Consider the following 26,885-nt stretch of genomic DNA (forward strand, 5'->3'; position numbering starts at 1 on the left):
AAATTGGTTACATTATAGACTTCTTAAAGGGAACACTGTACTTGTTATAAAGAATGTTAATTCCATATGTGCTCACAGAGGAAAACATCTAAGTGATTTAATGGGGAAAATCAAGTTTATCAACAGTATACACAGAATGGTCCACTTGTACACACATGAAATTTAAGAATGTGTGTATGTTTGAAGACATACAGAACATTCCAAGAGGATATCCATGTGAATGTGACCTGTATTTACTATTACCTTTCACCTTGTGTCCTTCTCTCTTGTTTAAAACTGCTTTTCTTATGAGTGCACCTTTTATGGGAAAGAAATAGGTTGTATAGACCAGGAGGGGAGAAGAGAGAGAAGGGAGGAGGAAGGCAAAAGACCAAAACAGTAGTCACAAACCACAGCAGTGACAGTCCCAGATCCAGATCTAGGAGGTGGCAAGAACCCTGAGTACTTATCTCTCTCCCTCTCCCTCTCCCTCCCTCCCTCCCTCCCTCCCTCTCTCTCTCTCTCTCTCTCTCTCTCTCTCTCTCTCTCTCTCTCTTCACACACACACACACACACACACACACACACTCACACTCACCTGCCTGCCCAGCTTCCCATCTCCATGTCTAGTGGTGATAGACTGAAAGGAAGGAGGGAAGGACGGACAAATGGGGGACTGGTGGCAGTGGTCTAGAGATACTGGGAGGGGCATTCGGGATAAACAGGGTGTGCTTCAGGAACTGTGAAAGTGAGAAAGTCCCAGCCCTCTCCACATCCCCAAAGTTAGACTCTCCTCTCAGCACTCCAAGTTGGCTTCCTTCCATTGGGAATCCAGATGCTGGGAGGAGAGCCAGAGCAGAGGTTCCCCAAAATGTCCTCCCTGGCCTGACTCAGGACCCAGAACGCAGCTCTGGTTCAGCCCTGGATTGGGAAGGCTCCCAGGCAAGAAGCAGGTTGCAAAAGGATTCTTGGGGGTTGTGTAGTGGGGAGGTATGGGAGGGCACCTGAAGCAAAGGCAGGAGAGGACCACCTACCACGCACCTGACTGGCTCCCCATGTCTTCCTCTGCTGACATCCCCCACCTGGCCCCAGGGCACCCCTTCCTCCCACACCACACACACTCAGAGAGATGCACTAGTGTTCACCACCCCCCTCACCATTTCAGGTGCATCCATGAAAACATTGGTTGATTTTCTTCCTGACTGAAAAATGAAAGTGCAGTAACTCTTCCCAGGAGTCTCCTGAGTGAAGAAAGTCCATCTACAGGCATCTCCCTAGTTTCCCAGGAGTTGGAAAATCTGAAGGTCCCAAACATAAATGGACCCAAAATTTGAAGGGGACCCAGGGGCACAGAACTCCCTCCACACTCCTGATGGTCTCCCCTCCTTAAGTTCTTAGATCAGGTCCTTCAGGTCACCTGGGACTAATTCCAGATCCTCCGGGACTATCTGGTCATTTCCCTCATCTTGGTTTTGGAGACTGCTGCTGTTGCTCAGCTGAAGAGGACAGTAGGCTCCCCTTGGACTTGGCTGACATTCTTTGGGATGAGGTTAGGCTGGGTGGGGTGGTGAGGCTGCTGCTACAGCTCCTTTCGAAACACAGTCCAACATCTTGTGTGCTCCCAGGGCAGCTGCACAAGACTGGGCTTCTATTAGGTGTTTTTTTGTTTGTTAGTTTTGTATCATTTTGTTGTTTTTGTGTTTTTTGTTCTTGTTTCGTTTGTTTGTTTGTTTAGTTACTTTATTGTGTGCCAGAGATTGAACCCACGGGCGTTTAACCACTGAGCTACATCCCCACACTTTTTATACTTTATTTGTAGACAGGGTCTTGCCAAATTACTTAGGGTCTCACTAAGTTGCTGAGGCTGCCTTCGTATCCACAATCCTTCTTTCTCAGCCTCACAAGCCCCTGTGATCAAAGATGCAACCACCGCTGGTTGAGTTCTTGTCAGGCAAAATATCTCCCCTTGATTAATTTTGTTTTGCTCTTACTATGAATGAATGATTTTGTATGACTGAGACATACTCAAATAGACATTCAACTATTCTTAAAATTTATAAATTTTAAAATAATCTGAGTTTATTACTTAAATGAAAAAATTCTGAACATTTGTCAGTTGTCACTCCAAATAAATATCATACCTGTACCTAGTTATACATAGAGGGAGGGCAAAATGAGGGGCTGAATCAGACTCAGAAAGTGATATATCTGACATATATAGATTTATATATTTATATATTTATATATCTGACATATATAGATATATATATATATATAAATATCAATTACACATCAATAAAGCTGTTTAAAAGTGCATTGCCTCCCAGAGCCACTCCTTGGCCTATACCCAAATGACTTAAAATCAGCATACTACAGAGATACAGCCACATCAATGTTCATAGCTGCTCAATTTACAATAGTCAGATTGTGGAACCAACCTAGATGCCCTTCAATTGATGAGTGGATAAAGAAACTGTGGTATATATATACAATGGAATATTACTCTGCCATAAAGAATGATAAAATTATGGCATTTGCAGGCAAATGGATGAAATTGGAGAATATCATGCTAAGTGAGATAAGCCAGTCTCAAAAAACTAAAGGATGAATGATCTCGCTGATAAGTGGATGATGACACATAAGGGGGGGGGGAGGGGTTAGTGTTAGGGTTACAGTTAGGGTTAGGGAGGAGGGCAAGAATGGAGGAAGGAAGGACTGTATAGAGGGAAAGAGGGGTGGGAGGGATGGGGGAAGGGAAAAATAATAGAATGAATCAAACAACATTACCATATGTAAATTTATGATTATACAAATGGTATGCCTTTAACCCATGTACAGACTAACAACACGTATCCCATTTGTTTACAATAAAAAAATAAAATAAAATAAAATAAATTTAAAAAGTGCATTGCATGAGGAATTGATGATGGATTCCGGAGTGTGTTATTCTCCAAAATTGAATCAGACTATAATTATTTAAATAACATGGAACACTCGCTAATTCTTGAGTATGTAAGAAAAAATGAAACTGGAGTGAATCTGGCAATGCTGATGAACTGTGTTTCACAGAAATGAATTTGTTAAGAGTTAAAATTTCCTCAAAATTGAATGAATATTTACAATATTGAGATTGGTATAGTGTTAAGTTTTATTCTAAGTATAAATTAAATCCTGTAATAAGAAATAAGGAAATTAACATATTTTGCCCCTTTTTCTCTGTCCCTACATCATGGTTTTATAGCAACTTCTATTTGTAAAACTTTTGAAAATTGCATTTTCTTTTCTAATAATTTGTATAATTGTTTTGTGTGAGTTTTCTTTTTTATTTTTATTTTTTAATTTATTTTTATTGTAAACAAATGGGATACATGTTGTTTCAGTTTGTACATGGAGTACAGCAACATTTGCATATTCATATATTACATAGAGTAATGATGTTTGATTCATTCTGTATTTTTTTTTCCTTCCCCCCACCCCTCCCACCTCTCTTTTCCTCTATACAGTCCCTCCTTCCTCCATTCTTGTCCCCCTCCACCCCCCATTAAGTGTCATCATCCGCTTATCAGTGAGATCATTCCTCTTTGTGTGAGTTTTCAAGACAGGAGGAACAGATGGTGCAAAAGCACGAGGAGAGAGCCATCATGTGCAGATACCATGGGGATTGAGATGGTGCTGGAGCCCCTGGTAAGACAGAGCAGGATGGAAGAAGAGTCTGCAGCAGCATCCCTGACCAGGGATTAAGGGACCTGAGGACAGAACATTATTCCCAGGAAACTGTATAGTGTAATTGTATCCATCAGTTTCCATTATGTCTCCCTGCTCCCTGCATTCCAGATTGGTTCTGCTCAAGGTTCTGCTGTATTCTAGCCCTGAAGATTGCTCTCATCTTCTTTCTTAACATTTTATTTGTGCTAGAGTTGGCTGTGTGTCGAAGTTTAATTGTTAACCCGTTTCCATCAGAGGCTATGATTATTATTTTGTTTCATCATTTGACTTTTCTTTTTAAAAAAATGTTTTCTTTGAATTAATTGTATCTTTACTTCTGTTCTTCACATTATCTATACTTTTGTACAAATATTAAACTGTAACCATTTTATTTCAGATTCTAATCAGGTTGTTTATTCCAGAGTTCTGAATTTTCTAAATTATTTTTATATACCTTGAACTATCATTCTTAGAGTTCTAGTAAATTAAATCTGGTTGCCTAAATTTTATAACATGAAACATTCTTTTGTCATTGCCATTTCATGCCTTTTTGAAAATTTAGTTTTCAAGTAATATTTTCTTTCATTCTGCTTTGTTTTATTCAGTATGTTCGTATTTGCTGTATCAATTCTGTCCATCCTTTTGCTCAATTTCAGGTTTCTACTCTCATACTGCTATATTTTGCTATAGACAAATTCTGTCTGAAAATCTGGTGACTTTATTTTGGTTATAATCAGGATGAAGAAAGAAGTCTCTCTCCTTTCCGATCCCCAAAATGTGCAACTCCCTAATTCCCGGAACCTATGAAACTGTTTCTTTGCATGGCCAAAGAGACTTTGCAGAGGAGAAGAAGTCCAGCATTTTGAATATAAAATAATAATCACAATTAAAATTTCAGTAATTTTCTATGGAAGCAGAAGGAAACCAATACAATAAGATCAACCTTGTCCCATAAATGTAGACCTATGTGTCATTTTGACCTATGGTGAGATTATTATTTTTTGTCGTGTTTAAAAATCATGGAATATTAAGTTAGTAATACCCTTAGTATACATACTCTCCCTGTTCATGAAGGCACTTCATTTACTTCACGGAGTTCTATTTTCCTTTTTATCCCTGTTCACCAATCCTCTTGTTTCTTCCCTGGGAATATTTCATTTGTCTAGTACCTTTGGAAATGAATTCTATAACAACTTCCTACTGTAATTTGTTTATTTATCATTTTGAGTCAGAAACTAAAAATTCCAGCTCCCCCAAGACACAAGTCATGTTATGGATATCATCCTTGTAATGGACCCTTTCTAAAGTGAGATCATAGAGTTGTAGGTTATGTGTGAACTTTGTTAAGTGTTGCCTGACTTTCCTCCAATATAGCCACATACATCAATATTTCCTTTTAGTTCATGAGATTCCTCACTCCTCTATATCCTCCCAATCATTTGGTACAGTGTGACCCTTGAATTTGATACATGCAAGATAGTATCTATTTTTTATTTTTATTTCTATAAAAACCTTAAAAACTGAAAATTTGATCATGAAGCTACCTATGATTCAGTGGTCATGATGTTTAAGACAACAACCAGAGTAATGGGCCTTGCGGAAAAACAAGTTGGGGGTGACAAGGTAATTGTTATGGTTTGGATGTGAGAAGTCCCCCAAATGATCATGTGTGAGACAATGCAAGAAGGTTTGGAGGAGAAATGTTTGGGTTATAGCCTTAACCTAATCAGTGAATTAATCCTTGATGGGATTAACTGGGTGGTGACTGGAGGCAGGTGGGTTATGGCTGGATGTATTGGGGGTGAGGCTATGGGGTATAAATTGTATATCTGGAGTTTAGAACCTATCTCTCTGCTTCAGGATCACCCTGTGAGCTGCTTCCCTCCACCACACTCTTCTGCCATGATGTTCTGCCCCACTTGAACCTTGAGGAATGGAACAGGCTGTCTATGGACTGAAACCTCTGAAACTGTGAGCCCTCAAAAAACTTTTATTCTGCTTACAGCTGTGCTGGTTGGGTCCTTTAGTCACAGCAGCAAATTCTGACTAAAACAGTAATTAATATGATTTAGAGTAAACATATCCAACTTAAAAGATGAGATTTCATCTACACTGGGTGGGAGGTAAGACAAGTTCCTTAGAGCTTAAAGTCTGTACAATCCTTACATGTTTCCAGAAGACAGACTGGGCCCTGTCTGGAGACATTTGGGCTTGTCAAGAAAAGAATATCAGAGAACAGCTAGGCTAAGTTTTACCTCCTTCCCAAAATTGTGGATGTGATCAGGAAGGGTGGCAGAAGAGACAGGTCTGTCTGTGAAGATATAGGAGATTGTTACCAGCAGCAGGGGGGATTCAATAACTGCCAGGGGTGTCTGGAAGGATGAGATGTCCTCCAGTCCCTGCCTACATTCCAGCTTGCCTTTCACCTGGTTTTCTACATAAGGTGAACATTACTAATGAGATATAGCCTTTACTTTTTTTGAGTCCAGCATGGTACTGAGCCTGAGCCTCTGGGGTACTGTCATATCCTCACCACTGAGGAGACTAAGTAATGCAATATCCCTAGACACACAGAAAAATTTCCCTTGTATAATACATACCATCTCTTTAATTTTGGTATCAAGTGCAAGCTTTGAAATTCAAATGAATGAAAGAAATTCTTGTTAGGTGATAGGCTTTGGCAATTTTGCAGTACTGTGAATACTGGCTGGGTCCTTGGACTCTGCTGATGTCATCACTAGGTCATAATACACTGCTGAGACCTTAGTGATAGCTGGTCTCATAACAACCTTTATGTTGGACTGAGCACTGCTCAGGACAATAATTTAGTGAACATACAGTTTGTTGTTTGTTTTTGAAGGTAAAGTTTTAATTCTTAGCATCATCAACTAAATTTGAACTTATAAGCTACCTGATCTGAGTATCCCTCCAAAGAGTTGCACCATGAAGGAAAAGCAAAGGAAGAAGCATCAGGAAAACACATTCAACCCCCATCCTGTTAAGAAGTTGAGGGGTATGTGTTAGCATCTTCTCTGGCTCAGGATAACCAGGAACTGCCTTCTAAAAAGTGAGAACTGTGGATTTCCAGTTAGTAGCAGTGAAGGGGATGAGAGAGAGAGAACAAGAGACAAGAGGAAGACAAATAGTGAAGGAGGGAAGGAGGGAGAAAGTGGTGTTTTCTATATAGTTCCTGGGGTCTTCCTGAGGGCCCAGGTCGAGAGTCATGGGAAGATTCAGATGATCCAGGCCTTGTCTCAGAGGTTTAGGACCAAGGCCACCTACTCAAAGTCACCATGAGTCTGTTACAAGGTGTAATTTTCCTTAAATTAATTACTTTCATTAAAATTCTCCTGAAGGCAATTGGGAAAGTAATTGATGCTATAAATTTTCCAATAGGACTCTTCCTTTTTAAAGGTGATGAAATTGGCTTCTCGAAGTTAGAAAACAATCAATAGAATATTGAACACGTTAAAACTGGTAGTGCACAGATGAATATGAAGTCATAAAAATTTATATACATAGAGTAAAAACTTTTATTTCAGAATCAGAAAATAGAAATGTGGAGTCTTATGTAATGAAAAAAAGACATACTTTGCTGTTTTATGTTTGTAATATTAAATAATTTAATAATTAGAGCCACAACAAAAAGATTATTGATCTCTGTTTATTAGAAACAGAAAAGCCAAATTAAAATAACTCCCAGATTAGGGTGTATCCTGTCAGAGTAATACCCATCCTTGCACTGTGTTTGGTTTTTTAGCTTCTGCCTCAGGCACATGAAAGATTTTCAATTAAAGATGTTGAATTTTCTGTATGTTTCATAGTGAGTAATGTTGTATTCCAGTGGTGCCAGTGAGGAAAGAAGATTAAAAAAAAAATCATTCAGAGTCTACTTCAGAAAGTACTTACTACCTCTATAATGGCTAATTTGAATTGTCAACTTGATTGTATTAAGAGATGCTAACTATTAAGAGGCTTCTGGGTGTGTCAATGAGGGTGTGTCTAAGAATGATTGACACCTGCACTAGCCCATGGGCAGCACCATCCAATAGGTTGGAGGATTAGATGGAATAAAATTTGGAAGAATAAGGAAGGAGCAGAAGATGCAAACTCAATTCTTCATGACTGGGTTCTTGCTTACTTCTGCATTGCCGGAGGATATCAGATTTTCATCCTTCAGTCTTCTAAAATGGACCCTATCAATGATTTTCCGGGGAGTTTCAAGAATTATTTGGTTTCAAACTGGAGTGGCATCATTGATTCTTCTTGTTCTGAGGCTTCAGCATCTCGGAATGCACAGCTACTGGTTCCTGAGCTCTCTAGCCTGCAGATGGCCATTGTGGATTATCCAGCTTCTGGTTGTGTAAGTCAGTCTGATAAATCCCCTTTTTATAATCATACCTCCTATTGGTTCTGTTCCTCTAGAGAGCACTGACTAATACAAAGAGGACAAGAATTGCTAGGGAGGCCAGATGGCACTGGTGCAATTAGCACAGATTGGTAACTACACAGTTCAGCTAAAATCTGTGCTGAGTGGATTTCTAGTCATAAAACTTTCTGAGTCCCAGTTTCTCCTTCTTTTAAATTAAGATATTTAAACTTCCTTGCAGTGTTTTTAGGAGGATAAGATAAAATCCAAGCCATATAAAGGGTAAAAAACCCCACATTCAAGTTATTGTATAATGAATTACACATAAGCAGTGCCCTTGACCCTACCACTCAAGAATAATATTTCTATCAATAGTTGCACTGGGAGGTTTTGTGTCCATTCAACATAGGTTTTCAGAAAATGATTTTGTGCTAGTTCCTTTTAGTTATACATAACATTAAGATGCATTTTAACATAACTATAAAAGCATGGAATATACTTTGCTCTAATTCAGTCCCCAGTATTTCTCCTTTTCCTCCCTTCCTTCCTCTTCCTATTCTCTTCCCTCTACTGATTTTGATATTTATTTAGAGTTGTTTTAAAAATAGTGTCTTGGTGATAATCAAGTGGGATGTATTTTTATATGTACATAGGAAAGTTAGGATGAACTTGTTGCACTGTTCTTCCCTTAATCTCTCTCTCCCTTCCCCTTCAATCTCTTTCTTCTACTTCACTGACCTCTACAAATTTTTTGAAATCCCCCCATCTTGTCTTTTCTGTTATTTTGGACTATCTTCCACATATCAGAGAAAACATTCGGCCTTTTCCTTCCTGGATCTTACTTGTTTCATTTAGCATGATAGTCTCCAGTTCCTTGAAGGAAATGCCCTCATTTCATTCTTTCTTATGGTTGAATAATACTCCATTTTGTACATAAACCATATTTCTTTTACAGATTCCTCTGTTCACAGGCACCTGGGTTGGTTTCATTGCTTGGCTATTGTGAATTGTTCTGCTATGAACATTGATGTGGCTGCATCTCTATAGTATGCTGAATTTAGACCTTTTGAGTGTGTACCAAGGAATGGAATAGCTAGGTCATATGCTGGTTTCATTTTAGTTTTTTCCCTTTTTTTAAAAAATCAACTTTATAGTTAGTTGAACTCATCCTGATAAAATCATATTTGCATGGAATTTGATTTCAATTCATGATCCCCTTTTTCCTTCCTGTCCTCAATCCCCTCTCCCATTCTGTTTCCTCTTCTAGACTTCTTTTTGTTCACTATTATATTTGATTGGTTCTTTCAACCTGTGCATAAATGTGAAATTCCCCATTGTATATTTATATATGTACACAATGTAATGTTTTAGCAATTCATTTTGCATTGCCTCCCCTTCACTTCTCTTCACTTGGTTGCTTGATTGCCTTTTCTGCATTACTGAGCTTCACTTTATCTTTGTTATCCTATCTTTTCATCTCCCTTGCTTTTATTTTACTCTAACTTCTGCATATAAGAGAAAACATTTGACCTTTGAGTTTCCTGAGTTTGGTTTACCTCATTATCATGGTACTCTCCCTTTCCATCCATTTGCTAGAAAATGTCATCTCATTCTTTTATGACTGAGTAGAACTCATTTGTGTGTGTGTGTGTGTGTGTGTGTGTGTGTGTTATAATTTCTGAATCCATTCATTATGGGTGTTGATCTTGTATCTTACTGCTTTGCTGAACTCATTTATAAGCTCTAGTAATCTTCTGGTGGAATTTTCTGAGTCTTCGAAATACCAGATCCTTCCTCAACAAATGGTTTGACTTGTTTTCCTAGTTGTATACTTTTGAATTTTTCTTGCCTGAAGACTCCGGCTAATGTTTCAAGAACTGTACCGAATAGGCATGGTGAGAGTGAACAACCTGTCTTGGTCCTGACTTCAGAGAAAATATTTGTAGTTTTTCTCCATTTAGAATGATGTTGACTTTAGGTTTTTCCTAAATCATTTTTATGTTTTTGAGGTATGTTTTTATGTTTTGAGGTTTCCTCTGATCCCTAGCTTCTCCAGAGTTTTTAACATGAATTGGTGTTGGGTTTTATCAAAGACTTTTTCTGCATCTATTGAGATGATCAGGTGAGTTTTGTCCTTACTTCTGTTTAAGTGGTGAATTACATTTATTGATTTCCATATGTTGGAAAAAACTTGCATCCCTGAAATAAAATTTCCTTCCTGTTTGGTTTTGCATGTATCCTTTTGTGTTTAAATATCTTGTTTGTTCTGGGACTTATCTCTGCCTTTTATATATGAATAGTTGTCAAGTGTTGGAAAGTTCCCTCTTTGATTCTTTCTCCTCCTGCAGAGCTTGTAGTAATTTATTATAATTAGTATTTTCTATATATATTGGGAAATCTTTTGTGGTAGATTTACATAAGCATGTAACATGATTTTGTTAAATTTATTCCATATTTTCTCCTCTTTCCCATTATTTCTCCCTCTCAATCACCCTCTGCAATCCACTGATCTCCCCTATGTATTTATGATATCCAGTGCATCCCATTGCCTTCTTTTTCTTGTTTTGCTCTAGCCTCCACATCTGAGAGAAAAGATTCAACCCTTGATTTCCTGAGTCTGGCTTATTTCTCTTAGCATGATGTTCTCCATTTCCACCCATTAACTGACAAATGTAATAATTTTATTCTTGTGACTGAGGAATATTCAAATTGTTTATATATACCACATTTTCTTATCTATTCATCATTGACAAGCACATATGTTGTTTCCATAATTTAGTTATTGTGTTTACATAATATTGAAGTGACTGTGTTGCCATGGTATACTGATTTTAATTGCATTGGAAAAATAACATGGAATGTATACCTGTGTCATATGGTTGTTCAATTCCTAGTTTTTCTCTTGATTTTATGTGGAATCTAGATAGTGCTTTCCCACATAGTTTTACTAATATTCAGTCCCACCAACAATGTGCAAGTGTACCCTGTTGCCACATTTTCAGCAGCATTTATTATTGTTGGATTCTCGATAATTGTTGCTGTGAATGGAGTGAGATGAAATCATAGTGCAGATTTGATTTGCATTTCCCTGATTGCTGCCAACATGTTGAACATTTATGCCTATGTTTGTTGGCCATTTGAGTTTCTTCTTTTAAAAAATTATATTTAGTTCATTTTCCCATTTATCAATTAGGTTCTTTATTTGGAGTTAGGTTTTTATGAGTTCTTTATATATTGTGGATATTAATCCCCTGGTAAAGGAGGTGACAAAGATCTCCCAGTCTCTCTACTCTCTTGTCACACTTTTGTTTCCTTTGCTATGCAGAGAGAATTTTCTGCCATCCCACACATTGACTTTTTGTTTTATTTCTTGCACATTAGGAGTCTTCTTATGGAAGTCAGTGCCTATGTCAATATGTAGAATGGTTGGGGCTACAATTTTTCCTAGCAGTTGCAGAGTGCCTTGTCTAATTCCTACATCTTTGACCCACTTTGATTGACTTTTGTGCAGGGTGAGATAGAAGGCCAGTTTCATTCTTCTACATGTGGATATCAAATTTACCAAATACAATTTCTTAAAGGACTGTCTTTTATCCAACACGTTTTTGTTGCCTTCGTCTAACATTAGTTGACTGTATCTATGTGGGTTTTTATCTGTGTCTTCTAATCTATTCCATTGGTCTTCATGCCAGTTTTGGTGCCAGTACCATGCTGTTCTTATTAGTGTAGTTCTGTAGTATAAGTTGAGGTCCAGTTTTGTGATGCCTTCAGGCTTGCTCTTCTTTCTCAAGATCGTTTTGTCTGTTTGGGCCTCTCATTTTTTTCATATGAATTTTAAAACTCTTTTCATTATTGATTGAAGTAACTCATTAATATTTTGATGCAGTTTGCACTAAATATACATAATACATTTGGTAGTCTGACCATTTTAACTTCTCCATGTTCTTGAGTTTTCTAGCTTACTGGAAAATTAGTAATCCAAGGTTTCCTAGAAAACTCTATATTCATTATAATGCAGTATTCTTCCATCTCTGTCTATGAACATGAATCTTACCACAGAAGAAAGTTGCCATTTCTATCTGTATCTATGATCTCAATTTTTACTTATATAAGAGGAAAATTCCTCTTAATAGTTGCTATTGTAGGGGCTGCTCTGATGAAGTTGTTGTATAATGAATTTTTTGAAAAGCAAATAATCAGACCTAGTATACAATAGCACAATTATGTTAGATGTAAATATGTGTCTTCCCCTTGTTTATGTGTTTGATGTATGTGCCATATCTATACACGTGGATATGAATTGGTGTATTTGCTGTCATATCTGAGGATACAATCAATAGCTTCTTGAATATATGTATATTTTATTGGTGAATGAAGGAAACATCATTTTTTAGGCCTCTCCATATGGACCATCAGGAAATACTCAAGTCCTGAAACATCATTGGAAATAACAGCTTATTTTTAGAAATTCTTTTGGAAATATCAGATTGTCCTCAGAAATATGAGCCATGATTTGGAATCTTAGTGTTGGCTCTAATCTGTCCCTTAGCAACATCAAAAAATAGTTCTAGTAGAAGATATTTGTTTACCATTAGCCTCCACTATGACCAACACTAACTCATTTCCCATAAAGAGCCAAATCTTATCTCTTCTATTTAGCCATCATGGTTAAACAGTGTTTTTGTGTTTTGTGTCTCTTTATTTTTTCTTTACTTTCATGGTTGAGTCCCACATTTCCAACTTCAGAGTGTGAAATAAAATAGTTTTTCTTCTGAGCATGTAAATTCTGTATGAATTTATACTCCTCCCTGTACAACCAGTTTTGAAGAGTTAAATTTTCTTGAATGTTTCCCTCAGATCTGAGACACTTTCTTCATTTAATTGAAATGCACTATTTGAAAATGTATAAAATTTATTTCCCCCATTACTTAAGGAAGAAATCTACTGAAAGTAAATGTAATTTTTAAATTTAAAGGCTAGACCACCCACTGTGTCTGTGACAGAAAGTGACTTTGTCAGGTGATCTGGGTCCAAAGACAGACAAGACCTGGATCATGTGAATCTTCTGTCTACTCTCAGACACCTGGGCCCTCCTGAAGAACTCAGGAACTGTATTAAAAAAAAAAAAAAAAAAAAAAAAAAACTCCCCTTTCTCCCTCCCACTTGCCTTCATTCTCTTCTTTTGCTCTTTTACTCCATCTTTCTTCCTCTCCACTGCTACCAACAAGAAACCCACTGTTCTCCCTTTGTAGAAGGCAGTTTCTCATTACCTTAGACCAGAGATTGCTAACACATATCCCTTGACCTCTTTGCAGGCTGAGGGATGGATGAATGGGTTTTTCAAATGTTTGCTCTTTTGCTTTTCCTTCATGATGTAACTCTTTGGAGGGTTACTCAGATCAGTTAACTTTCTCTCTGAAGCTAAAATCACAAAAATTTAGTTGAAGATGATGGAGAATAAAATCAATTTACCTTCAGAAATAGCAAATTTTGTGAGATCACATCTTTTCTCACTACATTGATGTCCAGAGCAGTGGACGCACCCTTAGTTCACAGGATGCAGGATGCACCAGTGAGAAGCAGCAGACTTTAAGTAAGGAGTAGCAAGTCTCTCTTCCTCTAAGCTCTAAGTAAAGCCTGTCCTTCTCTCAAAGTCTCTCTCTTAAGCAAAGTCTCTCTTTCTCTCTGATAAGCAAAGTCTCTCTCTCTCTCCTCTCAAAGCAAGTAAACCTCATTTCCTCTATCCTCTATAAAAAAGCAAGCAAGGAAGCAGCCCAGAGATAGAAGTGGCTCAGTTTCCAGTCCACCACCCATACCCATGCAAATTGTTGCTGCAGGCGGTGACAAATATCCATGGATTTGGTACCGCAAAGAGCCAGTGACAGGCCTCAGCAGTGTATTATGACCCACTGAGGAAATCAGCATCATCCAGAGACCCAGGCACTGTTCACCGTACTGCTCATTGTTAAGTCCACCATCTAAATAATACCTTTTATACAGTGGAAAGTCTAAAATGACCTGAACTTTTCAACCTTGCACTTGACACCTAACTTAGAGAGATAATATGGAATTAATAGAGGAAATTCTTTCTGTCTCAGGAATACCCCTTCACTCAATCTCCCCAATGATGAGGCTATGGCATTAGCAGAGAGGGTCAGGCTTAGAGCCATGCTTGACTTAGAGAAAAAGTAAGGGCTGTATCTCATTAGTACTGCTTACCTTATGTAGAAACCTAGGTAAGGAGATTGCTAGAATGCATGCGTTTGAGAACATCTCCATCCACCACAAACCCTAGCAGTTATGGAATTTCCCCTGCTCCTGGCAACACTGTCTGGTACCTTCACAACAAGACTTATCTCTTCCAGCACTCTTACTCCTCTCATCCACATTGGTAGGAATAGTAAATCCTGAGCTTCCTCACAACTGGCCTTTCTCAGGAATTCAGTTCTTGTGAGGCCTGAAGATCTTACTCTCCTGGGTTCTGTACCAGTACTCAGAGCATGTTTTGGAAACGTAGGTCATCTTTCCTCCCACCCAGCATAGAATTAACTTCATCTTTTTAGTTGAATATGTGTTCACTGTAAATCTTAATAACTACCATGACCTGGGTTCCTCACTCTCCTTCACTCCTGTGGGCCCATTACTCTGGTCATTTTCTTATTCACCACCACCAGTGACTAACAAAGACATGTTTCCAACAGTTTTTCAGCTTTTTACTGGTTTATGTAGGAAAAATAACAGTAAATACTATATTTATATATCAAACTGATAAAAGAGGGTCAAAAATATATTAAATACTTATCATATGTAATGAGGTATTGTTATGAACTAAAATGAAGTATTGATATATGCAACCCCATCGAAGGACAATTAAGCACAATTCATAAAATATGCATAACCTACAACTTATCATATTCATTTTCTTAAATTTGGTCTATTAAATACATATTTATTATCTTGTATTTCAGGAGCTCAATGTTCCAATCTGGACTATAGGCTTCATTGTGTCAGCAGGGCTGCTGTCTGGAAGCTTTACTGGATGATATTTCCCTCATCATTTTTTATTATTACATTATTTTCAGGTCCCAGAGCTGCCTGCAATTGCAGCTGTTATTCTCATTCTTCATCTTCAAAAGGCATGAGTCCAGCATCTGCTTATGGTCAAAGCTCCACTCTGTCCAACAGCCTCTTAGCTGCCTCTCATAAAGGCCATTGTGATGAACTTGGCTATACACAGATGATCCAGGAAAATCTTTTTGACCAAAATAATCAACTTAATCTCATCTTCAAAGTTATTTTTCATCCTGCAAAATCACATATGCATCACTTCCAAGAATAAGTGGGTGAACATGTGGTCATATTTTTTGGGGGGATAGAGGTCTGAGAAGAGAAAAGTTTATTCTTCATCCTACTACAGCAAAATAAATTCAGAATGTGTCAAATAGAATTTTACATATAGTCCGTGGCTGGCGGCGGCGGCCCGGGCGGGCGCTGGGAGAACTCGGCGGGAGGCGGGCGGGCCTAAGGCGGCGGCAGCGGCCGGTAATCCCATCTTTTCCCGGCGTCTTGTCTGCAGAGGGAGCGCTATGTCCGCGGAAGTCCCCCAGGCCGCCTCGGCGGAGGAGCAGAAGGAAATGGAAGATAAAGTGACTAGTCCAGAGAAAGCTGAAGAAGCAAAATTAAAAGCAAGGTATCCTCACCTGGGACAAAAGCCTGGAGACTCAGATTTTTTAAGGAAACGATTGCAGAAAGGGCAAAAATATTTTGATTCTGGGGATTACAACATGGCAAAAGCAAAGATGAAGAACAAGCAAGTTCCTACTGCAGCCCCGGATAAGACAGAGGTCATTGGTGACCACATTCCCACTCCACAGGACCTTCCTCAGCGGAAACCATCCTTTGTTGCTAGCAAGCTGGCTGGCTGATTAAAAGAGCTGACCTGCATGAAATTTCTAATTCCCATTATTTCTCCTCATATGTTACTTATCCACTTTTTGTTCCTTTCATTCACCAAGTCATTTGAGACTGAAGGCTTTGCAGGTAGCGATAGTGTGTGCTGCTATTGTAAGGGAATATACATGTGTAGAGGTTTTGATTAGTTTTAACAGTGCACTGATGAAAAGAACATGTTAGAGCAACATAAGTAATCTACTTGAAAATATTTGTATATATTACCTAATTCCCAGTGTAGGTTTCAACAAGTAACAAGCAAATTTTACAGTTTTAATGTTTTGACCTTCCTCACTTCATCTTAATTATAGCTTTGTATGTTAAACTCTTATTTAATGTAACCTCTGTATTGATTTCTTCTGTATTTTCCTTTTGAATTTTGTAAAACAGAAGTTTAAGACCACAAGTTGGAAGAAAGGTCACATAATTCAAACTCAAATAGAAGGGACTTTGAAAGATTTGTATAATTGTGCTTGAACTTGAATGGCCTTAAACCTGTTTCAGCTTTAACAATAGAATTTTACTTGGGCAATATTTACCCATTCTGGTGTAACTTACGTGACTTCAGTGCTTAACAGCTGCCATTGAAGCTAGTATTCTTATTTCTGTAGGTTGAATACCTTTCATTGTTGAAGATGTGATTGAAGTATGCATGTGCATCAACTGTTGAATTCACTTTTGTGCCATTTTTGTAAATACAGTAGTTTTGCACAACCTTTCATAAATGTCTGTATTAATTTCACACATTAGAAAATAGATAATGTGCCAACCAGAAGCACAAGAGTTCCTCCTACACAAAACTCTGTCCTTACCGCTTTTATATAATGAGTAGTTTATACTCTTGGGCTTATAGAATACCAAACTTAGGTCTTCACTCAGTCTGCCATAGAATTAAGCTTTTACAGTTGTTACTAATATCCATGACATTCAGTGGCCTTGTGTAAATATGATATGTTGCTTAGGCATATCTTTTGCCCTATGCAGATTTCATTTTGACTTTTATGAAAATCGCAGCTCATATAATTTATATACGCTTTTTTTAAGTATAGAGACTTTTTACTTCCACATTTAACTTTGGGGACCCTAGAGTAAAAGGTTCATACTCTGCCTTCTATTTTCTTCTCCCCACCCTACCGCCCCACTTATTTTTTATTTTTGCCTTTCTTTGCTTCTTTGACTCACAGTATTGGGCTGTTCAGTTTATATGAAAGCATAGTGTCTGTATCCTTACTCTTTTTAAATTTGCTGTGCTGGATGCTGTATTTTAAAATACAATATTGGTGTTTTCGTTCTAATTTTTCAGTTGTTAATTTACCACTTAATCCTGTATTATTATTGGCATTTAACAATTGTTTAAATAAAAATTTTATAATGAAACAAATAGTTGAAAGGACTGACCCAGGAAGCTATGTCAGGTTGAAATGAATTAAGTAATTTTGACTAAGAATTAGACTTGTGACAAGAGGAACATACGTGATAGGTAAAATTTATTCATAAGAAAAATATTTAGATACTTCTTTAGATGTCACTTTAATAAAATATGATTTTTATTGTACTTGTGGTTTATCCAGTTAGTGAGAACTTACAATAGACTTTATTAGGACAGGTTTACGTTGTCTTAGAGCTCTTCCCATAAGCTGTAATACAGTAGCATGATGATGAGGATCACTAGACAGCTGATACTGGTTTTCTGTTCATCTCTGAATTGCACAAAGCCTCCCTCTTTTGGATCCGGGCATCTTTTCTAGGTCTTGGCTTCATTTGTATAACTGCTTTCCTGTGATCCCAAATCATAGATGGTGCCTTGAACATAGCACCTACACTTAAAGGCTAATTATCTTCCTATGCCACCCACCCCAAAGGCAGAAAAGCAACAAAATCAGTACTGTGCTCATTTGTAATTTTAAGGATCAATTATATATAAATATATGAATATATTTGTAACGAGAGCAAGTATGTTATTCTAGAGTATATACTTACTGTAAGATCCATTTAAGAATTTAAAAATATCCTAAAGTAGAATTTCTATTATAGCTAGTCTTGTTTTTTTTTCCCATGAACATTTGCAAGCTATCACCATTAAATCCAAACATCAGAAAGATTAATCTGAAGGATCAGAGAACATGTTATTCCCAACCATGATAGAACTCCTGTGGTTTGTGACAAGTGACATAACATCTTCTTGAGTTTTAGTTTGTAAAATACAATATTTAACCTACCTCAAAACTTGTTGAGGATATGTGAAATACTAAGTGTCCCAAAATAAAATATTGATTGTCTATTAAAAGTAAAGTTACTCATACCAACCTGCCTTCTGTAAAGTCACAGTGCTTAAAATCTCAGGATTTCCCATTAGGAAAGACCTGTCATTAAGGATTTGTGGGTATAATTGCTTAGCTTTCATTGGTGCTTGGGATTGAGAGGTTTTAATTTTTTCTATTTTTTTTGTTCTGCCTCATCAGTTTATTGAAGACATTTGCAAGTTCTTTAATCACTGCTTGAATGAAGATTTTAATGAGATATAATTGTCTATTTCTACTTTTTTGAAGCTGTGGTTTGAAAAGTGGCTAATTTTAATCATTGTCCTATTTGCCATAATGTTAGAGTAAACTGATGTTGGAAGTAAATACTTCATGAAAACTACCATCTGAAGTAAATTACCTGTTTCATATTCAGTAGCTCTTACTTTTGATAATACACTTTTGAAAAACATTTTGTTCTTGAAGGCTCTACCTAAAATTGTTCTTGATAAATTGAAATAGGATTGTTTTGATGAATTGGAAACAGCATGTTTGTAGTCTACAAAATTGTTCAATAATGTGCTGCTGATCTAAAAATATGTCTTAACTATTCATCAAAGCAGGTCTTTAGGGCCTCTACTTGTTATTACTGCAGCAAGTGAGAATTAGTGTAACAAAAGCATACCTCTAACATTTATTGGTACTTTTTACTAAATTAGATTTGTGTTCTTATGCAGTACAAATATAGTGTACTTTTATCAAAGTTGAAATGTACTATGTACTTAAATTGTGCTCTAAAATTGTTTGGTAGTGAGGAGCAGGTAGCCTATGGGAAGAGCATTTCTGAGTGGTCACCAACGCAGTTTCTTCAGTGACCTTTTTATATTGCCCAGCATTCAAGCATATTTCTCCCACTTTTCATTTCCCTCCTGAAACCCATTTTTGTTTAGGACTAATGAATTATTCATCCTTAATATCTTCCCCAATATACCACGATTTAGGCATTTCACATTGTCTAAAACATATCCTAATCCGGATGATGACTGATATGAGCCACTGTCAGCTCTAACTCAGCGTGCACTGCCAGTCTTCTGTTCTACTCCTCAATTCCCCAGCACATCTTATAAAATTAGGATCAAAGGAATCTCTGTGATTGTTAGATCTATGGGTAAAAACACCAATTTGAATACTGTGTTACTAATTTCAACATTCTAGGTAGGTATTGTCTGTAGATTTTACTCTATAAATCACTGGTGGTCGTGATAGCAATTAATGTTTGTATTATGTCATCAATTAAATGGCAGTTGAAAGAAAACATCTTACTCCTTTAATATTACACCCTCAAATCTGCTATGGAATCTCTAGCATTTGTTATACAATAGGACATTTTGCCTGTATTAACAGGGCCATGAGTAAATGCCTTTTTTGTTAAACATAGCTATAAAGTTGGCAGTTAAAGAAATTTGTCAAATAGCCTTTCCAAAATTATACTTGTGAAATACCAAAAAAATAAATAAATTGATCTGTTTAATTTCTAAAAAAAAAAAAAAGAATTGTACATATAGTAAAATATAGCAGTATAAGTATAGAAATTCAAACTCATAGGGACAAAATGGCATAGGAACTGTATAAACATACTAAATATAGCAAACAGAATAAAATAAATAAGAAAAATTATCCTTGGAAATTAACCAAACAAATGGAAGGGCAATTACGAAGGAATATTTCAAGCTGTAAAACTGAGGTACCATGATTTAATAAACAAAAACTTGAATACAAGTTGATAAGTCTACAGAGCTATAGCAATAAAAACAGCATGGTATTGGCACCAAAACAGACATGTAGATGAATGGTACAGAATAGAAGACACAGAGACAAATCCACATAATACAGTTACCTCATACTAGACAAAGGTGCCAAAAACATTCACTGGAGAAAAGATAGCATATTCAACACCTTGTGCTTGGAAAAATGGAAAACCACATGTAACGAAATGAAATTAAATGCTTATCTCTCACCCTGCATGAAACTCAACTCATTATGGATCAAATAATTAAGCACTAGAACAGAGACCCTGCAACCTCTAGAAGACAAAGTAGGTCCAAATCTTCACCATGTCATCTTAGGGCCTGACTTCCTTAACAAGACCCCTAAAGTATAAGAAGTTAAAAAAAGAATCAAAAAATGGAATGCATTCATAATAAAATGCTTCTTTTCAGAAAAAGAAACAATCAACAATGTGACGAAAGAGCCTACAGATTGGGAGAAAATCTTTACCACATCCACCTCAGGTAAAGCATTAATCTCTAGAATAAATAAAGAACTCAAAAAACTTAATGTACACACAGAAAAAAAATCCAATCAATAAATAGGCTAAGGAACTGAACAGACTTCACAGAAGACATACAATTTATCAGAAAATACACAAAAATGTTGAACATCTCTAGCAATTTGAGAAATGTTAATAAAATTTACTCTAAGATTTCATCTCACTCCAATCACAGTGGCAATTATCAAGAATACAAGCAACAGTAAAGGTTGGCAAGGATGTGGGGGAAAAGGTACACTCACACATTGCTGGTAGGAATGCAAATTTGTGCAACCGTTATGGAAAGCAGTATAAAGATTCCTCAGAAAACTTGAAATGGAACCACCATTTGACTCAGTTATCCCACTCCTCAGTTTACACCCAAAGAACTTAAAATCAACACACTGCAGTGTCACAGCCACATCAATGTTTACAGCAACTCAATTCACAATAGCTTAACTATGGAACCAACCTAGATCCTTCAACAGATGAATGGATAAAGAAAATGAATATTACTCAGCTTTAAAGAAGAATGAAATTCTGGCATTTGCTGGCAAATGGATGGAGTTAGAGGATGTAATGCTAAGTGAAATAAGCCAAACCCAATAAACCAAAGGTCACATGTTTTCTGTGATATGCAGAATTTAATCCACAATTAGTGGAAGATAGGAAAGAATAGAGTTACTTTATATTAGGTAGAGGGGAGTGAAGGGAGGAGAAGGGGTATGGGGAGGGAATGATAGAAGAGTGAAACAGACATTATTTCCTCATGTACATTTATGACAGCATGACCAACGCGGTCTTGCAATATGCATAACCAGAAAAATCATTTATTTATGATCTACTGTCATGTACAAGTAATTAGAACAGATAAAATTTAAAAATTTTCCCGCTGGAGCAGTGAACGCGGACAACTGGGAGCATCGGAGAGGTGGCTGCTCACCACAGCGCTTGGACTTGGCGCAACCCACCCGGGCTCTGGGAGGCTGCCCAAAGGAGAGGGTGCGCGGTGAGCTGTTTGGACTAAAAGCGACCACCCCTGAACACAGGGGGCTGCCCAGAGGAGAAGGAGAAATACGGGCTCGGCACGTCGCTTGAACTTGGAGCAGCTGCGCCGGGGCTCCGGGTGGCTATCCAGTGGAGCAGCGTGGTGAGTGGTTTGGACCCAGAGCATCCACTCCTAAACACAGGGGGGTTGTCTGGAGGAGGAGGAGGAGGAGCACAGCGGGGTGCTTGGGCTCGAAGTGACTGCACCAGGGCTACCGGTGGCAGTCGGGACAAGGAGGTGCACAGTGAGTTCCTGGGACTCGTGACGAACGCACCAGATCTCTGGGTGACTGCCAGGTGGAGAAGGAGGTGCGTGGTGGGTCACATGGACTTAGAGCGACCGCACGGAACACCAGGTGGCTGCCGGAGGAAAAGGCATGTGGCGGGTCACTGGGACTCGGAGCAACTGTAAGGGGCTCCAGGTGGCTGCTCAGAGAAGGGGCAGCATAGCCAGGCGAAAAGTGCAGAGCAGGGTCCCAGGGCCTAGGCGGCTTCTTGGTGGAAGAGCCGCACAGACAAACTGAGGGGCGGAGCGAAGGCTCCAGGACTGCAGGCAGCTTCTCTGAGGAGAGGCAGCCTAAGGAGATTCCTCTGCGAAGGGCGAGGCTTCCAGGCTCAGGAGGTAGGTCCGGGTCCCTGGGAACATTGCAGAAGAAGGCTGCCCAGCCCAGGCGGTAGGTGTGAATTGTACGGAACCTCTAGGAGAGGAACCGACCAGCGAGACCTCCCCACCGGGTGAATCCTACCTGTCGGGTGAGGTTCTCCCACAAGGACTGTAAAACCAGAGACACAGGCCCAAACTGGCCTTGCATCAGCCCACATCCTACTTCCCCTTTGGATGACCATTCATCAGCAAGTGAAGGTACCTCTGCCCACTAGCAGGGAATATACCCCACCAGAGGGCCACCACCCCTAGGGAGTCAGCTTCCTTGTGGAGCACCACACTATCAACTTCCTCCAAGACTTCAGGCTACTGAAGGCTAAGAGGAGATATATTAGAAATCTTCAGGGATACTATAAGTCAATAGAGGAAATCTGCAATATCACAGCGGTCAACTGATACCTGAACAATATGAGAAAACAAGGAAAGAAAATGCTGCAAACAAATCTAGATGTTACATCAATGAAACCCAACGACAGCATGGCAGAAGAAATGACAGAAAGGGAGTTCAGAATGTACATAATTAAAATGATCAGGGAAGCAAATGACGAGATGCAAGAGCAAATGCAGGCACTGAATGATAGCACCAATCGACAGTTAAAAGAGCAAATACAGGAAGCAAAACATCATTTCAATAAAGAGTTAGAGATATTGAAAAAAAAAAACAAACGGAAATCCTTGAAATTAAGGAAACAATAAACCAAATTAAGAACTCCATAGAAAGCATAACCAATAGGATAGAACACCTGGAAGACAGAACCTCAGACATTGAAGATAAAATATTTAACCTTGAAAACAAAGTTGAACAAACAGAGAAGATGGTAAGAAATCATGAACAGACTCTACAAGAACTATGGGATATCATGAAAAGGCCAAATTTAAGAATTATTGGGATTGAGGAAGGCTTAGAGAAACAGACCAAAGGAATGAACAATCTATTCAATGAAATACTATCAGAAAATTTCCCAAATCTGAAGAATGAAATGGAAGATCAAGTACAAGAGGCTTATAGGACTCCAAATATACAAAATTACAACAGACCCACACCAAGGCACATTATAATGAAAATACCTAACATACAAAATAAAGACAGAATTTTAAAGGCCGCAAGAGAGAGGAATCAAATTACATTCAGGGGGAAACCAATACGGATATCAGCAGATTTTTCAATCCAGACCCTAAAAGCTAGAAGGGCCTGGAGCAACATTTTTCAAGTCCTGAAAGAAAATGGATGCCAACCAAGAATCTTATACCCAGCAAAACTTACCTTCAAATTTGATGAGGAAATAAAATCCTTCCATGATAAACAAAAGCTAAAAGAATTTACAAAAAGAAAGCCAGCATTACAGAACATTCTCAGCAAAATATTCCACGAGAAACAGATGAAAAACAAAGAAGCAAATCAGCAATGGGAGGAACTATCCTAAAGGAATTGTCAAATAAAGGAAGAACCAAGTCGTGTCAAAATAAATAAATAAATAAATAAATAGAATGAACCAAATGACCGGGAATACTAATCATAACTCAATAATAACCCTGAATATTAATGGCCTGAACTCATCAATCAAAAGACATAGACTGGCAGATTGGATCAAAAAGAAAGATCCAACAATATGTTGCCTGCAAGAGACTCACCTCATAGAAAGAGATACCCATAGACTAAAGGTGCAAGGATGGGAAAAAACATACCATGCACATGGACTCAGCAAAAAAGCTAGAGTATCCATCCTCATTTCAGATAATGTGGACTTCAAGTCAAAGTTAGTCAGAAGGGACAAAGAAGGACATTACATATTGCTTAAGGGAACCATAAATCAGCAAGACATAACAATCATAAACATCTATGCCCCAAACAGTGGCTCATCCATGTATGTCAAACAAATCCTTCTCAATTTCAGAAACCAAATAGACCATAACACAATAATACTAGGTGATTTTAACACACCTCTCTCACCACTGGACAGATCTTCCAAACAAAATTGAACAAAGAAACCATAGATCTCAATAACACAATCAATAATTTAGACTTAACGGACATTTATAGAATATACCATCCAACCAAGAGCGAATACACTTTCTTCTCAGCAACACATGGATCCTTCTCTAAAATAGACCATATATTATGCCACAAAGGTAATGTAAGCAAATACAAGAAGACAGAGACACTACCTTGTATTCTATCAAATCATAATGGATTAAAGTTAGAAATAAATGAAAGAGTAAAAAACAGAAGCTACTCCAACACCTGGAGATTAAACAATATGCTATTACATGATGAATGGATAACAGAAGATATTAGGAAGGAAATTTAAAAATTCTTAGAGGTAAATGAGAACAAAGAAACATCATATCAAAATCTTTGGGACACTATGAAAGCAGTACTTAGAGGAAAATTTATTTCATGGAGCGCATTCAATAAAAGAAGTAAAAATCAACAAATAAACAACCTAACACTACAGCTCAAAGCCCTAGAAAAAGAAGAACAGACCAACACCAAAAGTAGTAGAAGACAGGAAATAGTTAAACTCAGAGCTGAAATCAATGAAATTGAAACAAAAGAAACAATACAAAAAATTGACAAAATAAATAGTTGGTTCTTTGAAAAAATAAACGAAATTGATAAACCCTTAGCCACTCTAATAAAGAGAAGACGAGAGAAAACCCAAATCACTAAAATTCGGAATGAACAAGGAAATATCACAACAGACAGGATTGAAATACAAAACATAATTAGAAGCTATTTTGAAAATCTATATTCCAACAAAATAGAAAATTTTGAGGACATCAACAGGTTTCTAGAGACATATGAATTGCCTAAATTGAACCAGGAGGACATACACAATTTAAATAGAACAATTTCAAGTAATGAAGTAGAAGAGGTCATCAAAAGCCTACCAACAAAGAAAAGTCCAGGACCAGATGGGTTCTCAGCTGAGTTCTACAAAACCTTTAAAGAAGAGCTCATTCCAATACTTCTCAAAGTATTCCATGAAATAGAAGAGGAGGTAACCCTCCCAAACTCATTCTATGAAGCCAATATTACCCTGATACCCAAACCAGACAGAGACAAATCCAGGAAAGAAAATTTCAGACCGATATCATTAATGAACATTGACGCAAAAATTCTCAATAAAATTTTAGCAATATATTAAAAAGATAGTGCACCATGATCAAGTGAGTTTTATCCCAGGGATGCAAGGTTAGTTCAACATCCGGAAATCAATAAATGTAATTCACCATATCAATAGACTTAAAGTCAAGAATCACATGATTATTTCAATAGATGCAGAAAAAGCATTTGATAAAATACAGCACCCCTTCATGCTCAAAAAACTAGAAAAAATAGGGATAGTGGGAACATTCCTTAACATTGTAAAGGCTATCTATGCTAAGCCCATGGCTAATATCATTCTAAATGGTGAAAAACTGAAAGCATTCCCCCTAAAAACTGGAACAAGACAGGGATGCCCTCTTTCACCACTCCTATTCAATATCGTTCCTGAGACTCTAGCCAGAGCAATTAGACAGACCAAGGAAATTAAAGGAATACGAATAGGAAAAGAAGAACTCAAACTATCCCTGTTTGCGGATGATATGATTATATACTTAGAGGAACAAGGAAATTCCACCAGAAAACTTTTAGAACTCATAAGTGAATTCAGTAAAGTAGCAGGTTACAAGATCAATGCTCATAAATCCAATGCATTTTTATACATAAGTCATGAATCCTCAGAGAAATTATGAAAACTATCCCATTCACTATAGCATCGAAAAAAATAAAATACTTGGGAATCAATCTCACAAAAGAGGTGAAAGACCTCTACAATGAGAACTACAGAACACTAAAGAAAGAAATTAAAGAAAACCTTAGAAGATGGAAAGATCTCCCATGTTCTTGGATAGGCCGAATTAATATTGTCAAAATGGCCATACTACCAAAAGTGCTATACAGATTCAATGCAATTCCAATTAAAATCCCAATGATGTACCTTACAGAAATAGAGCAAGCAATCATGAAATTCATCTGGAAGAATAAGAAACCCAGAATAGCTAAAGCAATCCTTCGCAGGAAAAATGAAGCAGGGGTATCGCAATACCCGAACTTCAACTTTATTACAAAGCAATAGTAACAAAGACGACATGGTATTGGTACCAAAATAGACAGGTAGATCAATGGTGCAGAATAGAGGACACAGACACAAACCCAAATAAATACAACTTTCTAATACTAGACAAATGCGCCAAAAATATGCAATGGAGAAAAGATAGCCTCTTCAACAAATGGTGCTGGGAGAATTGGAAATCCATATGCAACACAATGAAACTAAACTCATATCTCTCACCCTGCACAAAACTCAACTCAAAATGGATTAAGGACCTTGGAATCAGACCAGAGACTCTGCAGATTATAGAAGAAAAAGTAGGTCCCGATCTTCAACATGTCGGCCTAGGACCAGATTTCCTCAACAGGACTCCCATAGCACAAGAAATAAAAGCAAGAATCAATAACTGGGATAGATTCAAACTAAAAAGTTTTCTCTCAGCAAAGGAAACTATCAGTAATGTGAAGAAAGAGCCTACAGAGTGGGAGAATATCTTTACCAATCATACTTCAGATAGAGCACT

General features: G+C 37.6%; 1 protein-coding gene and 1 long non-coding RNA gene across 2 annotated transcripts in view; both read left to right on the top strand.

Moving 5' to 3' along the window:
• Nucleotides 1-26,885, top strand: part of LOC306664744 — a 471,099-nt gene that overhangs the window by 309,307 nt on the left and 134,907 nt on the right. The window lies entirely within an intron of this gene.
• On the top strand, nt 15,599-18,646 carry LOC306664565 (cAMP-regulated phosphoprotein 19-like). The gene has a single exon (XM_079145515.1). It carries the CDS (start codon nt 15,640-15,642, stop codon nt 15,976-15,978), a length of 339 nt encoding a protein of 112 aa, XP_079001641.1. The 5' UTR covers nt 15,599-15,639; the 3' UTR covers nt 15,979-18,646.

This window comes from Sciurus vulgaris (genome assembly GCF_902686455.1).
Source record: "Sciurus vulgaris genome assembly, chromosome: 6".
Classification (NCBI taxonomy): Eukaryota; Metazoa; Chordata; class Mammalia; order Rodentia; family Sciuridae; genus Sciurus; species Sciurus vulgaris.